General features: G+C 51.2%; 1 protein-coding gene across 2 annotated transcripts in view; it reads left to right on the forward strand.

The window, feature by feature from the left end:
- Positions 1-12,083: 12,083 nt before the first annotated feature.
- Positions 12,084-14,746, forward strand: part of UNC5A (unc-5 netrin receptor A) — a 94,334-nt gene continuing 91,671 nt past the window's right edge. The window contains exon 1 of one of the 2 annotated variants that reach the window (XM_060271599.2): positions 12,084-13,217. In XM_060271599.2, coding sequence (XP_060127582.1) covers positions 13,115-13,217 — 103 coding nt within the window. In that variant the 5' untranslated portion in view covers positions 12,084-13,114. The remainder of the gene's footprint in view (positions 13,218-14,746) is intronic. The other variant, XM_060271600.2, reaches the window with a different exon arrangement.

The raw sequence follows: 14,746 nt of genomic DNA on the forward strand, positions 1-14,746 counted from the left end.
CTGGGGAGAGAGTTCCGTGACTCTGGTGCTACCACTGAGAAGGCCCTGTGCCTCATCACCACAATGTTGACATTTTTTGAGCTTTGAACTATAATTTATAATGAAGGGCAGAGAGTAGCGAAATACAGCAGCCTGCATAGGTTTGGTGGGTGCCATTTTGTCATGTTCCAGTCTACATGAGCATTGGTGTTCTAAGTTGGCTCAGTTGGCTCTGGCCAGGTGTGTCTACTAACTCCCCCTTCCTGGTCGAAAGCTGCACTCCTGCACATGTGAGATCACAATTGTCACCATGGCAACCTGCCGTGAGCTCATGCGCAGGGGCTATGACTTCAGCAGGAGCAGATGGAGCAGAGAGCTGCAAAACATCCTGTTTTTATGCAAATGCTGTTAGTAATTTCCCCCCCCCCCCAAAAAAATGGAGAGAGGAGTGTGCCAGGAGAGGCTGTTTTTCCCTGTATGCATGGCATCTGTGTGGATGCACGCTTGCACACACGCATGTGCAGAATAAAGGAACACTGCCTGTCACAAATTCCCAAAACCGCACAGGCAGATACTTGAAATCTTCCATGTAGTTGGATCTCAGCATTCATATCATGATGCTCTCTGCCTATCACTTACCCAGATCAGCACCCTTCTTGCTCTACATCATTCTCTGGCAGCCACCTCCATCTCACTTCCCACTTTCTAAGAGGGGATTTGGCATCGTTGGCCACCTCTTATTCCAGCTTCCTCCAGCAGTATTGCGACTATGCACCTGTTGCCAGTGGGTTGGTGCTGAAGCTGGAGGGATGCCTGTGTAGGGGAATCTTATTGCTCCTCCTCCTCTTCTTCATAAGGTGATCTCTGGGCAATCCATCCAGGTGGTGACTAGCATGCCTTCCCTTGCAGAAAGATGGCACAACTTTGACCTGCTAATCACATTTGCCTTGGAATCTAGGAGCACTTCATTATATCCTTTCTTGGGGGAGGGAGAGGCACCTGAGTTTCTGTCTGCCCTAGTCTTCCCCCCAACACAACACATAACACATCTTCTTCTTGAGCATGGCACAGGCTTCATTGACATTCCATCCTGATAGGTTGTTAGTGATCAGATAATTTTAGGAGAAACTCCTGGTTATTAAAATCAGACACAAAATCTGTTGCAGCCGACCTGGTGTCAGAGATGCTATCCCGTCCTCTCAGAGACTGCATTGCTTTCTGGCTGCGCTACGTAATTGCTAACGCCTTGCCTGGTTTTCTAGTGGTTTCTTCCCATTTTGTTCAAAGCAGGATGCTTGTTGCTGGTTTCTTGGTGATAGTTTTGAGAGCTTGTCTATGAGCCAGCCGCTGCGTGTTTCCACATAGCTGTGAGAATGGCAAGAGAAGCTGGTTGCTTTACTAGTAAAGGCCAAGTGAGCGGAGGCTGGAGATGAACTAAAGATGTGGATTGATTGATTCCCCCTGTTAGGCCAGAGAGCATGAGGAGAGCCCCCCCCCCCAAGCTGCTGGATGGATCACTGTGTCTGTAGTGCCTTTGTCTAGAGCGGAAATGGAACTTTGTGCAACTACGAAGTGTCAGTTTGCAGAGGTGGGCCTGGAGATTTTGAAGTGATAATTTCTATATGGAAATTAACAGAGACTTTGGAGCTCCTTTGTTTCAACTCTGATCTGCATAATATGGAAGTGCCAAGCATATCACAAGCAAAAAGAGACACCTCAAAGAAGGTCAGAACTATGATAAAGATGGGCTTTCTGGGAACATTTGGTACTTAATGGCAGAGTAAGTGAATATCCCTACTGCTGATAACACACACACACACACACACACACACACACACACACACACACACGTACATAAATCCTTTAAGAAATGTCAGATTTTGGCCTTGAAGTGTGAGCTACAGATAATCATTACAATCTCAACATTTGGGAATGTGAATGAACATCCCCTCCATCCCAAGTGGATTTATTTCAGCTCTGCCCTCCACTACCACTGAACTCAAGCAGTAGGGAGAGACAAATTGTCCTCATTGGCCTTGCTAAGGCTAGACACTACAGAGTTTCTGCCTTCCTTTTCTGGTGAATAGCACGCAGGAAATTGTTCTCAGCCATCAGTGGACAGTGTTCTTACTGGTGGGGGAGCCTGTTAGAAGCAATGTCATGGGCGTTTCTTTTCCCCATATCCTCAGTCTGCTGAATCAGGCTCAGGAAGGTCAAGTGCTGCTGGCTTTTGCAGTCCCCCAGGCTCCTAAATATTTCCTTGCTTCTTCCCAAAACATGAAGGGGCTGCCCATTCACCTCACAGTGGCTGGACTAAATTGGCCTTCCTCCTACGCCAGTTGGACAGGGTTCTTTTTTAATTAAAAAAAACTTTTAAAAACAATGTTTGTGGAGAAAACAAGCTGAAACTTGAATGGAATTACTAATATTTAAATTGTTGGCCTCCGTCTGTCTCAAGAGACAGTGGAGTGTGCCTGGGGGTAAAGGCAAACCGCTGTGGTGACAGCACTGAAGCGACTGCCACAGGGTGCAAGCCTGGGGAGTCTGTATGGAGGGTTTGTGGGATGGAACACTGGGGCAGACAAGTCACAACAGTTCCTAGAGTGTCCACTAACAGGAACTTACCTGGAGGGACACCTGATTAAGTTCCTGTTCCTAAAGACATGCAAATGAGATGGACTAGCTGGGACAAAGCCTCTAACCAGCAGCCATTCTCTCTCTTAGCCTTCTATCCTTCGATGGGAACACATCTCCAGAGAATCTCCAGTTAGGATGGTTCTCCCTCTTGGCCTGCTGCCAAGAGTGAGACCAAATGGAGCCTTACTTTACTAAGTAGTCTCCACATGTATATATTTGTAACTTTTCTAAGCAAGCCTGCCTTTCTGAGATTATGCTGTTAACTCAGGATGAAACTGTAAGTAAACTCTATCTTATTTTATAAACACTGTGTTGTGTATTTCTTTTAAGAGGGACAAAGGGGACTTTGCCAGGAAGTGTAATATTGAAGTATAAAGTATAATATTGTTACAGAGGTTCTAGCGAACCTAACGCTCATGCTTTGCTGCGCACAAAAGGGGAATGTCACTCTGCTGATATTGGAAGCTTGCTAACACAAGCTTGGATAGGATCTATCTAATAATATATCCTAATCCACATCCCTAACATTCCCACAGGGAGGTCCTGGGCTGCCCAGATGACTTGCCCAGATGTGTTGCTGATGTGGTCCAAAGGAAAGCAGAGAAGTACATTTGGCACCACTTGGCTGCAGGAGTTGCTAGAAGGAGGCATACAAGGTGCCTCCCATTATCTTATGGATTCCACTCCTTTGCTTTTTCTTCTCCCAAAGATGTCCTGCAGGAAGCGGAGGTTTAGGGTCAGAGTTTTCCTTCTAGATGTGCTACCTTCCTAAGTCGATGAGCCCCTCACTTCCCTCTACAGGACATGCAGAAACTGCATTCTTGACCATTGGACCCACTATTGGTCTTGTCCTCTCAATCCACTGGAGCCAGCCTTCGCATGCAGGGAAAGGGTTTGAGACCCATCAGCTACCCTCGCCAGCCAGTCGAAGTTGTTCTCAGGGTGTGGCTGCTGTTTCATGATGACAGTTTCAAGGAGCCACAGATGGGGACCAAAGATGGACAAGCTACCTCAGAAGGAGCATGACATGTCCCCCACCAGAGGTACTCCCCCTGAGCTAGCACCCCATACACCCTGATTTAAAAATACCCCTCTGTTTTCATGGGAAATAGCTGTGTGCATGCAAGGGGTGTGTGAGTGTCGGGGGCGGGGCAGGTCCAGCCCCTACCAGTACTGGTATATGGCCCAGTTATGGCATGATCCCTCTGACAACTTTCCACTGGGGTCGTGTGTGTGTGTGTGTGTGTGTGTGTGTAATCTGTCCCTTAGCCTGAAAAAGCTCCCCGCCCCAGCTGCATTAGCTAATCCTCAACAAAACCAGCTGGTTTCGCTCGCCCTGCAGTGTTTTGAGAGGAGCTGCCTCTGGGACAAACTGCTTTGGAGAAGGAAGAGCTGGCAGTGGCTTTCTCCCCCTCCAAGAAGCAGGCAGAGGGAAAATAACTGCACGAACAAAGCCAGTGGGGAGTAGCTTGGAAGTTTGCTCTTCAAAGCAAGTCAGAGAAGTGTGGTCTTTTCATCTGGAATAGTTGCTGGGCTGCCACCTTTGTCATGAAAGAAGAATCCCATCTCCTCCCCTCAGGTAACTACTACATTCTTTGTCGAGTCTGGAAAAATCATGTGCTGGCTGAAATGGCGTTCACATTCATTTCCTCTACAACCTTGCCATTCCCTCCCGCCCTTATTCAACTGTTTCCGCCTTTTGATTTAATTTTTGATTATTGCAACTTGCACTCTGCCTTTTTTCCTTTTTTTTTTTTTACAAGGAGCTCTGGCTGGTGAATATGGAGCTTTATCCTCACAACAAGCCTGTGAGGTAGGTTAAGCTGAGAAGTGATGACTAGTCAGTCAGAGTGCTTTACAGCTGAGCAGGAATTTGAACCGCCCTGGACCACATTGAGCATGTTTAGCCGTCCATTTGGCTTTCCATCATTGGATGTGAAATGCTGAGTGGGAACTGAGGTACGCCAGTAAATGCAGGAGAAGCTGACTTTAAGGAGACAGATCAGTCATTTTCTAATTCTTAAGCCCCCTGAAGGGCTCTGGACTTACAGACAGACAGACAGACAGACAGACAGACAGACAGACAGACAGACAGGAGATATGATAGCGCACCTTCAAACATCTCAAAGGCTGTCACATGGAGGTGGAGCAAGCTTGTTTTCTCCTGTTCCTGGAGGTAGAACCTGAACCAATGGCTCCAAGTTACAAGAAAGGAGATTCTGACTAAACACCAGGAGGAACTGATGGTAAGACCTGTTTGACAGACTCCCATGAGACGGGGTGAGCTATTCTTCCTTGGAGGTTTTTAAGCAGAAGTTGGATGGTCATCTGTCATGTATGATTTAATTAAGATTCCTGCATCACAGGGGGTGGAGCTATATGACCCTCAGAATCCCTTCCATCTCTACAGTTCTCTGATTCACGAAGATCAGACGAGAGGAAAAATAATTTTTCAGAGACGTGTCTATTGAAGACACTAACAATTTCAATATGCAAAGAAGCAAAAACACTTTGTCAATAACTCCACAGTAAGACTGTTCTGGAATCGGGCAGTCTGTGTTTCCCATCGGCTTCAGTGGGAGCTTTCCTCTCAAAGCAAATTGCAGCAACATATCTATGCACATACCCAATCTGGACAGAGGTCCTCTCCTTCCCACATGCTCCAGCTCCAGTCCGGCTCACGTCCCTTGCAGCTGTTATTTCAGAGAACAAAAAACAGGCATGACGGGCCAGCGACATGATTTACATCCTCTCTAGCCTGGCCCTTAGTTTTGCCATTTTAGCTGTGTGCCAAAGCTTTAACATCCAATTGTCTGTGGCTTCGAGCTAAGTCTAGGTTGAAGTTTTAAAAAGAGTTTCCAGTGTGAAGCTTGAAACAACTGGGGTCAGAATGCTGATACTCAAAAGAGAGGATGTGCAGAAGCTTTTTCATCCTGGTTTTGGAAGAGCAGCAGCTAGGCTGACCTGGAGATGGAGTACCAGACAGACCTGTGATGGCACCAGATCCTCAGTGGGAAGGTCTAAGGTCCTCTGCTGGCAATGGAGGGGACCTGTATGGAGCATGTGTTATGATAGGGTGAAGGAAGGCAGCAGCTGGCCCAGGCCTTTTCTCGCCCACTTCAGCTTTTAAAGGCATCAGAGCATCTTGTTAATTGTTCATTTCCTGGAGCTACAAATGAAATTAGCTCTGCAGAGCATGCTGGCACATGGCAAGGAGGAGATCATGTCCCATCACAGACTGCAAGGCCTGCCTTTTCTCCTCCGCTGTCACCTGCTTCTCCTTAACCCTCTCAACTCACAGTTTCCCCCTTTTGCTGGCTTCTTGGCTTCCACCTGGCCCATACTGAACCAACAGTATGACCACTGGTCATGCTAGCTAGGGATGATGGGAGTTGTAGTCCAAAAGCAGCTGGAGACCCAAGTTTGGGAAACCCTGGTCTAGTCCCACTTTAACCACTGTGCCACAGTGGCTCTTTCTCCTACTAACTCAGTGTGAGGTGCTGTCTAGCACTTGCGCCCCCAAGTAGATTCTGAGGCCCTAAATGAGCAAGAGAGAGCTTCACTTCCCCTCCAACACACCAACAATTCTAGACGGTAAGCAGATTCCTCTTGAGCTACCTCAGCCTTACTTCCATTTCCCCAGGAATCAGAGAAGCTGTTACATATTGAGTTCTTTTGGATCCAACTTCTTAGGGCTCAGTTCTCTTGCTTGAGGTTTGAGACTTAATGCTCTCATGGAGTCACTGCACCCAGAGTCGGCTGGTCTGCCACACTGCACTTCAAATAGAATTTATAGTGCAACATCAATACGTTTATTAAGGGAAGACATGAGGTAATCTGAGGTGGGAATGAGGTTTGTGCAAAGCAAAATGGCTGTGCAGAAATAAAGTGCCAAACAATTTCTAATTCAAGATTGAGATTCGTATTTAATATTAATTTCTCAGAGATGCTGTAAGATTTCCTTGGGCACCTTCCTGAGTTGCCTGCTGAAAGATCAACTACTCATACTGCATGCAGTTCAGAGCTCGTTTTTGGTCCTTGGAGGATGCTCCGTCAAATTCTTTGTTCTTTGCTAGAATTTGATAGGAAATCCCCAAAACGGGCTACATCTTCATTCCATGGTCAACCACATCAGCCAGATGTGGTGAGAAACTGGTTGTACCTTAGAAGCTCTTTGAGAAGATGAGATGCTCACTACACAGGACCATGAGCAAGTCCCATGGTCACAGCTGCTGCATCCACACACACCCATTTGCCGACTGATGGAAGCCCTTAGGGACCACTGTTGGCCCACAAAGCCACTTATTGCTGATTCCCACCTTAGACCCTCTATCAAAATCCTTCCTCTCCCCCCCCCAAACAAGAAATTGACAATCAGAGCCTAGTCTTATGGCATATTAAACCAAACCATTGTCCCCCTCCCTGAAGCTGAGCCTGGTCAGTGCCTGGATGGGAGACCATCTGTTCACTGCCATGGGTTCTATGGTGGAATAAAAGTGGGATTTAAATATATGGAAATTTTCAGTAATAAGAGGAACATAGCAGAGCTTCTTTCATGGGCACTAATTGAGCCACTATAGCAAGATCAATTTTGATCAGAGAAAGGAAAATGTAAAAACTCCAGTTTCCAAAGAGCCAGGCTGATACACCTCCCCTGTGGTGCATTGTGAAAACCTGATAATTTTTTTGACTGTGTGAGCTGTCTGATGAATTGCCTGCACCTATACCACCCTGGAATATTATGTTGTTATCAGAGTTTTGAGTCTCTTTTTATTTTTGTGATTCTGTTTTGTTATTGACTTTATATGGTGATGGAGGGGTGATATACTTGTAGCTTTCATTGTTATAAACTGCTTTGGATAGGCTTGCCTGGAAAAGTGGCATATAACTATATTAAAAGAAAAAAATATTTTGAAAGAAAGAGAGAGAGAGAGAGAGAGAGAGAGAGAGAGAGAGAGAGAGAGAGAGAGAGAGAGAATGAGGCTATGAGTTTATGGGGTGGTGGTGATTAATAAGCACTGCCTTGCATATGGCATCTTGGGATAGGTCAATTGGTGCAAGACTAAGACTGTTAATCTCAAGGTCATGGGTTTGGGTCCCACATTGGGCATATGTGGGCCTCACAGCGGCTTGGACTAGATAGCCCTCATGGTCCCTTCCAACTCTACAATTCTATAATTCTATTATTTTGACTGTCAAGTTGTTGTGATGGTATTCTGCACTGAATAAGTCCTCTTAACAGAGCTGAGAATGGGAAGCCCCTTACATCTGCAGAAGCATTTCTACTGGGTCATCTGTTCTTCTGGTTCCCTCTCTGTTCTGGCAGCCAAGTCCTAAAACACAGCAAGTTGGGGAGAGGATAGTGTCATTGCTAATAGGGCACCTTGACTGCAATGTTAACTGTGTCCAGCAACTGGCTGGGACCACTCTGTACTCCTGGGAAAGAGCTTGCCTAGGCAGCTGCATGACTGATAACAAGCCAAGCCAAGAAGGAGCAAGTGCTGCTGGGAAAGACAAGCCCAGATGTGGCACGAGCATCTCCTTTAGGACTATTTATCGGCTTCATGCAAATAGAAGAGGCTAATGAGTCTCCAACTTCACGCTGCCTAGTGGATGTAAATAAATATCCAAGGGACGGGACTAGTAAGTGGGAGCAAGTATGGCTTTGTCTCATTCTCTTGCTCTCTTGCCAACTACCAAAGAGTTCCAGAACAGCAGGGACTGTGCCATGGCTGTGGCCTGCCACATTATTTGGAGGAGTTGATTCCTGGCAGGTATATGGCAAGGTCCCTGAGAAAGGCTTGGCAATTGCCAACATAATGTTGGAGGACAGGAGTGAATGGGCAGAGGAAGAGGGTTCTGGGCATAGCAAACGGACAACCAGAGGGAAGACTCTGCAGCAGTTGTTGACTAGGGAAACCCTTCTGGGGAAGAAGAGGGACTGTGGGTCCATCTGATGGTGTGCAAAGGTGTCATCTCAGTGCCCAGGATTACATGGAGACAAAGTAGCACTGGAGAGGCATATCTCAGCAACCACGTTCTCTACCAGCAGACCTTATGAAAGCCACTCTTGATCAAGTGTGCAGCACACAGTTCCACTTTTCAACTGGTGACATCCCTACTTACTCCAACAGTAGGGATTTGCAAAATTTGTGGGGCAGCAGTGGGGCAGCAGAAAGAACAAAGCTAGAGGAAGGGTTAACCAGAGAGAGTAAAGTGGGCTTAAGGATAAGGGAGTAGGGTTTGATGGGGCAACACAACTGGTTTTTAAGAGCACAGAATCCCCATTTCATTCTGACCAGGTGAGAGCCCTGGCCAAGGTTTCGTATATATTTTTTAAGACAGAGCTTTGAAGTAGGCACAGTCACATCAGTTTTCACCCCATGGGACCAAGGAAAGCTGGAGGCTTGCTCTACCATCCCCGTCACACTCTCTTCAGGACTGCCCCCCCCCGGGTTCTCTGGAGGAAGTCAAATTCTATAATATATCTGTGCTACTCAGTGTGGTGTGTGCACATATACGTGATGTGGGGGGAAGTGTTGCAGTCCATAATGGTTGAGCCCACACTCTCTATCCTGGCAGAATAGTTTCAGAGGCCCTGACTTTCTTTCAGCCGCTAAACAGTTTTTATAGGCAACCCTCAGCCCCCTAAGCTAAAAGATGTGTTTCCCATAACCCTGGCCACTCTCACCTGACACCAGGCCTGTTCTGCCCAGTTGCCAGCTCAGCAAAACAGTGAATGCCTGCTCCCCAAGTCTCTCTTTCTCCCCCCCCTCTCTCTCGTGTGTGTCTCATCCTATATTTCCTAAACTGCCTCTAACATTATCAGAATGTGTTGGTATGGGGTGTGGGGGTGAGTGTTATCTGTCACTCTTGGGGCCATTTGCTGTCACCTTTCACTGACATCAGAAGAGCAGCCAAGTAACCAGAACATGACCACAAGCAGGGATCAGTTGTGCATTCACATTTACTTGATACTGCTCAGTACCTGAAATTCTTTTCTCCGTCAAAACCATTCAGGGGATGATGAACACCTGCTGGCTCATGGCCAGATCTTCCCCTCAGCCTCACATCAGCTCTGGTCAATGTGTGTTGAAAAGAGGGGGGTGTTTCTATGGAAACCCCAGTGCTGGGCAGTGATGTTACTACCGAGGCAGTGCCTCGTGCAAGGGGGGGCGGGATGTGGCTGCCAGGATGGGCATCCCCTCAGAGAGCATCACCCCCTTTTTTCCTCTGACATTTAAAGTGTGCCTGTCCTGCTGCATGCTCTTTGTAGGATGCTGAGACCTGTGGTGACAGAGGCCAGGCAGTGCTGACAAGCAGAGTAGGCTCAGACTGGAATCTGTGGTGGGAAAAGCACCCTCCAGCGAGACTCTGGGGGTAGGCATTGGCCTCTCAAAAAAGCTCTCAAGATAAGCACACACACACACAAAACACAAGAGCATTCTGTAGGAGGCTGCAGCAGGAGCAGATTTATTCAAAGTTCTATAACAGACAATTCCATTCAAAAAGCCCAATGCATTCTGGGCCACAGGGGAGTTGTGTGTGTTAAGAAAATGCAAGCTTTAAATAAGCAGAAGAAGGTCTATCTCTTTGTGTGTGTATTTAAAGGTTGTGAACTTCTTAACTTTGGCTAGATCTGCTCTTGCACCTACAGTACTTCCAAATTGCTGCTTGAGGAGCAGTCAGAGGGTGAGAAATAGGGGTGGGGAAGGGGTTTCCCTCAGCCATGTGTTTTGCTTATTCCTTGGAGTGATGGGATGAATGTATTACTGGTAGCAATGCCTGGCTGGCACTTCGTGCTGCAGAGACGCTAACTGTGGCCAGCAGTTTCCCCCTCCACAAAGTCAGGGTAAAAGATGGAAGCCCTTATGCAGCTGTCAAAGAGATTCCCGGAGGCTGGATTTGGCCCCACTTCCCAGCGCCCACAAGACACTCAGCAGTGCGTGTCTTGCAGATGAGGATGGGAGACTCAGGCACAAAGCTCACTCGTGACCTTGGGCCAGTCCTTGCCCTTCAGTCTGACCAACCTCGCGGGGTTGTTGTGAGGACGGAGTGGGGATGGGGAGAACCATGCAAAACACTTTGAGCTTGGAGACAGTGTGGAACATAACCAAAGGGTGGTATTCAGCTCCGCCCTACTCAGAGTAGACCCATAATGATTCCATGAGAGTTCGGTCCAATTCATTCCAGTGAGACTACTCTGAGCAAAACTTAGTTGTAGAGGCCACCCTAAATAAACAAACGAAGTGCTCCTGCGTCCTGCCCTCCTAGCACCATGTGGTTAGCGTGGGACCTTGTGTGTTGAGCTACGAGCACCGCTCTATACAAAGAGGCAGCGCTGTCTTGTGAGGGTTGTTGCCCTTGCATCGCGTGTGCGAGATAGTGCCCGGGGTCTGCTCCTGTTCCATTTGGTCTTTCTGTGCGAATTGTCTGTTGTTCTTTGTGCTGCTTTGTCTCTCCGCCTCCCTCCCGCTCCCTTCCTTCTTCGGCGCGTCTCCGTTCGCCGTGTTCATACCCTGTGTTGTGTTGACATGCGATGTGCATGCATGCATGTGGCTTGCGGTGCAACTCTCCCCGCGATCCCATGTGCCCGCCGCCCTCCGTACGTGCGCCGGAGTCTGCCCGTATTGTTCCGAGCCTGTTTCGTCCCGTCTTTTGTGTCTCTTTTTGCGAGAGCGGCGTCTCTCTCCTCTCTCCCTGTGCCTCTCCTTGTGTTGCGAGAGGCGCGGGCTTCTTCCTCGCCAGCCGCCGCCGCGGCGACCAGCCCCCTCGCCTGACCCTGGCGTCCTCCTTCCCCGCCCCCTCGCCGGGCAGGGTTGCCCCGCGGGCTCCTTCACACCCTGCGCCCTTCCTTCTTCCGCCCGCCTCTGCTCCCCGCCCTGCTGCGGCAGAGACGGCACCGGGAGAGCGCGGGGGTCCCAGGCAGCTCCTCAGGGGACGTTTGTCCAGAACATAAATGCCGGTGATTGGCAGTCCCTGCTCCCGACAAGCCCAGGACTGGAGTCCGGACGAGACGGCAGCCGGACGGGACTCTGGACCCTTGGGAATGATGCCTTGTGCCCTCAGAGACGTTGTGGCCACGGGGGCGGGGGCGGGCGGGGGACTGGAGCCCTTTATGAGGGGAAGGGTCCAGTTTCCTGGAGCTGGGAGAGGGGCCTTCTTCCTCCCTCCCTCCCTCCCTCTCTCCCTCCCCGTCCCACCTCCCCTCCTCCATCAGCCCTTCTCCCGCTCTTTCCATTCTTCTGCGATGTGTGAATGCTGCTCGCTCGCCTCTCAGGAGTGCAGTGGAGGTGTGATGATGTTTCCCAGAAACAGCAGAAATGGCTAAAGGGGCGGCGGCGGCGGGATCGCTGCGAGGCAGGGGCCGCTGCGGGGCTGAGAGACCTAGTTTGGCCCCGTCCTGTGTGAAGAGTGGGCTGGGGGGGCGGGCTGGCCGTCGGTTGGTGGGCGGAACTGGGGGCTTCCTTCGAGGAAGCCTGCTCGCCTCGCTCTGCTGCTGCTACTGCTGCCGCCTGTTGCTCCTCCGGGGGCGGATAGGGAAGCCGTGGGCCCGCAGGGAGGGAAAGTGCTGTGAGGCCGGGCAGTCGAAAGGCTTCCTCGCGGAGCCAGCCTCCTGCCCACCCACCGTCCCTACCACGCCATATAAAAATAATAGAATAGCAAGCGCCGGGCGCCGTTGGCTCCCATGCCCACCTCCCTCTCCGAGCCGGCGGCGGGCTTTCTCTCCCTACCCGGCGTTGCCGAGCGAGCCCGGCGCGGGAGGTAGGTGTGCTGAGCTCCGCCTGGCGGCTGCGGCTCCCTCTCCCTCCCAGAGGAGGGCTTGTTTGCGTCTCCGGAGCTTGTCAGTCTGGAACCAGCTGTTGCTCCGTCCCTTCCCGTGGCGGATTCCAGTCCGGGTTTTGCAGCCCCTCGCTGGCTCTTTCTTCTTTCTCTTCTGCATTGCCGCGGACAAGGTGCTTGCAGCCAGCCCGGCGCTGCCTGGCAGTGAGTGGGAACGAGGGTGAGAGAGGCAGAGAGGGAGGGAGAGAGAGATTGGCATACGCGCAGAGAGAGAGAGAGAGAGAGGAGAGAGAGAGAGAGGCGCGCACACACACGCAAGACGCACTGTCGCGCCGCCGCGACCGGCCGGCGAGGGGGTCTCTGCGGCTGCCCGGCACGGAGCTCCAGTGCTGGCTGCCGGATCGAGCCCCCTTCTCCTGCCGCCGGCCCCCGCCAGCTGCCCCTCGAAGCCCTGGCGGCGGGTCCGTCCGGCCATGAGCAGCAGATGGAGCGCGCAGGGAGCCCGCGGCGGGCTGGGGTGCTAAGTGCCCCCGAGGTGCCTTGAGGAGTTGTTGCGGCGGCGGCAGCGCGGAGCAGACTCCAGCTGGGACACCCCCCCCTCTCCAGTGCTCCCTGGGCCGTCCCCATTCCCTCCTCCTCCTCCTCCCCCCTCTCCTTCCCTCCCTCCCTGGGCCTGATCCTGTCCTCACACGACGACCCTCTCTCCTGCCGAAGGATGGCTTTATGGCAGCAGCTGGGAGCCGGTGCCCGCCTGGGCACAAGGCTATGGCATGTCCTACTGGCTGGCACGATCCTCACTAGCCACATTCATCCCAACGGTGAGTCAGAGCGCTTTTTACGCGCGGTGGCGTCGGTCTGGTTGGAGCAGCGTGAGTGGCTCTCGCGCTCAGCTCGGGTGCTTTCCTTGACGGGTGGCAGCCTCGGGGACGGCGGGGGGTGGCGGCGGCGGCTGGAGCGGAAGATGCATCTGAGTTCGGTTCGACGGGGGGTACCGTGGGCACTGGCGGAGAATGCGGCGCCGTGGCTTCAGCCACGGTGGCAGTGGAGCCGCCAGGTGGCATCGTCGTAGGAGTGTGCACGAGGTGTGTGTTGTGGAAGCCAGGGGCTCGGCAAGCGGGAGTGGGCGCGGGTCGTCGTCGTCGAGGTGAGCGGGAACCCTGGACACGACAGGGAGTCACTTGGCACCACCAAATGTAATCACAAACTTTCCAGGCCGACTGCACCCCCTGCTCTGTCTAAAGCAGCCGTTGGGCTCGGTGCCATGTGCAACGCTGCCTCCGCCACCCGCTGCCCTGGCACTGCCAAAGTGTGTCTTGCGTCTGCAGCAGAGGGACCCTCTTTTCCGGGGCTCCGTCCTGATCTCTCAATGCTTGCGTTTCTGCCCATTGCTCCTGCCCTTTGACTGAGTTTAAGGCAAGGGCTGGGGAGCGTGGGGGTGTCTGTCTGCATCTCTGCCCCCTCCCCACCCACCCTCTTGCCACTCCTCTTGGCTTCAGTGGAGCTCACAGTCTTATTTGTCTTGCTTCTCAGATCTGGCAGGCAGTTCTCTTTTTTTGCAAGGTGACCGAAGGGTTTTGTAGGAAGGATGTGAAACAGAGACTGCTTGACTGCTCTGGCCTCCGCAGGATAACTGGGACCTCTCTGTACAGGAGGAATACTGGAAGTGGGACTTCCAACAACTATGGGGGCAGTTGTGCCTAGAGGTTGGCAGGGGAAGTTTGTGGTTGGGCGAAGGGGAGAAGAATATGGTACATAGATATATTTAACCTAGAAAGCCCTGGGTCTGTGATGGGAACCCCAAGCTGAGGATTTGACGAAAGGTAGGGGCATGGGGCCTAGTGGTGCAGCTGCATTCAGTTTGCCCTGTGCCAAAGAGAGGAATATTAATGTGGGAAGGGGTTGTGTGTGTGTGTGTGTGTGTGTGTGTTATTAGGATGACAGAGGATGTCTTCAGAGGGTTGGCTAATTGTTTCACATTCCTCACCAACAAAGACACCCATCTGCTCACCCAGAGTTCACTGTCCGGCTGGGCTCAGAGGCAGTTAGTTTCCTGATCAGAGCAGCATCCAAGCCTTGAACAAAAACAACAACAGTGCAGCCCTCCAGCCTCCACGAGGCCTGGCAGGGCTTTGATTCCCAAACTAAATTGGGGCGAACTGAGGCCCAGAGCCTTAGGGACATTGCCAAGGTCAGCCAGCAGGTCAGTAGCAGAGCGTGGAACCGAAAGAGGACAGCCATTCTCATTCCTACCACTCTCCTTCTCTAAGCAGAGTCTTGGGTAAGCTAACCTGGAATGCACAGGTGTGTCTCTGGAATTGCTTCTGGAGCCTCATCAGCAGAAGGATTT

The sequence above is a fragment of the Zootoca vivipara genome, chromosome 2 (assembly GCF_965207765.1).
Source record: "Zootoca vivipara chromosome 2, rZooViv2.hap1.1, whole genome shotgun sequence".
NCBI lineage: Eukaryota > Metazoa > Chordata > Lepidosauria > Squamata > Lacertidae > Zootoca > Zootoca vivipara.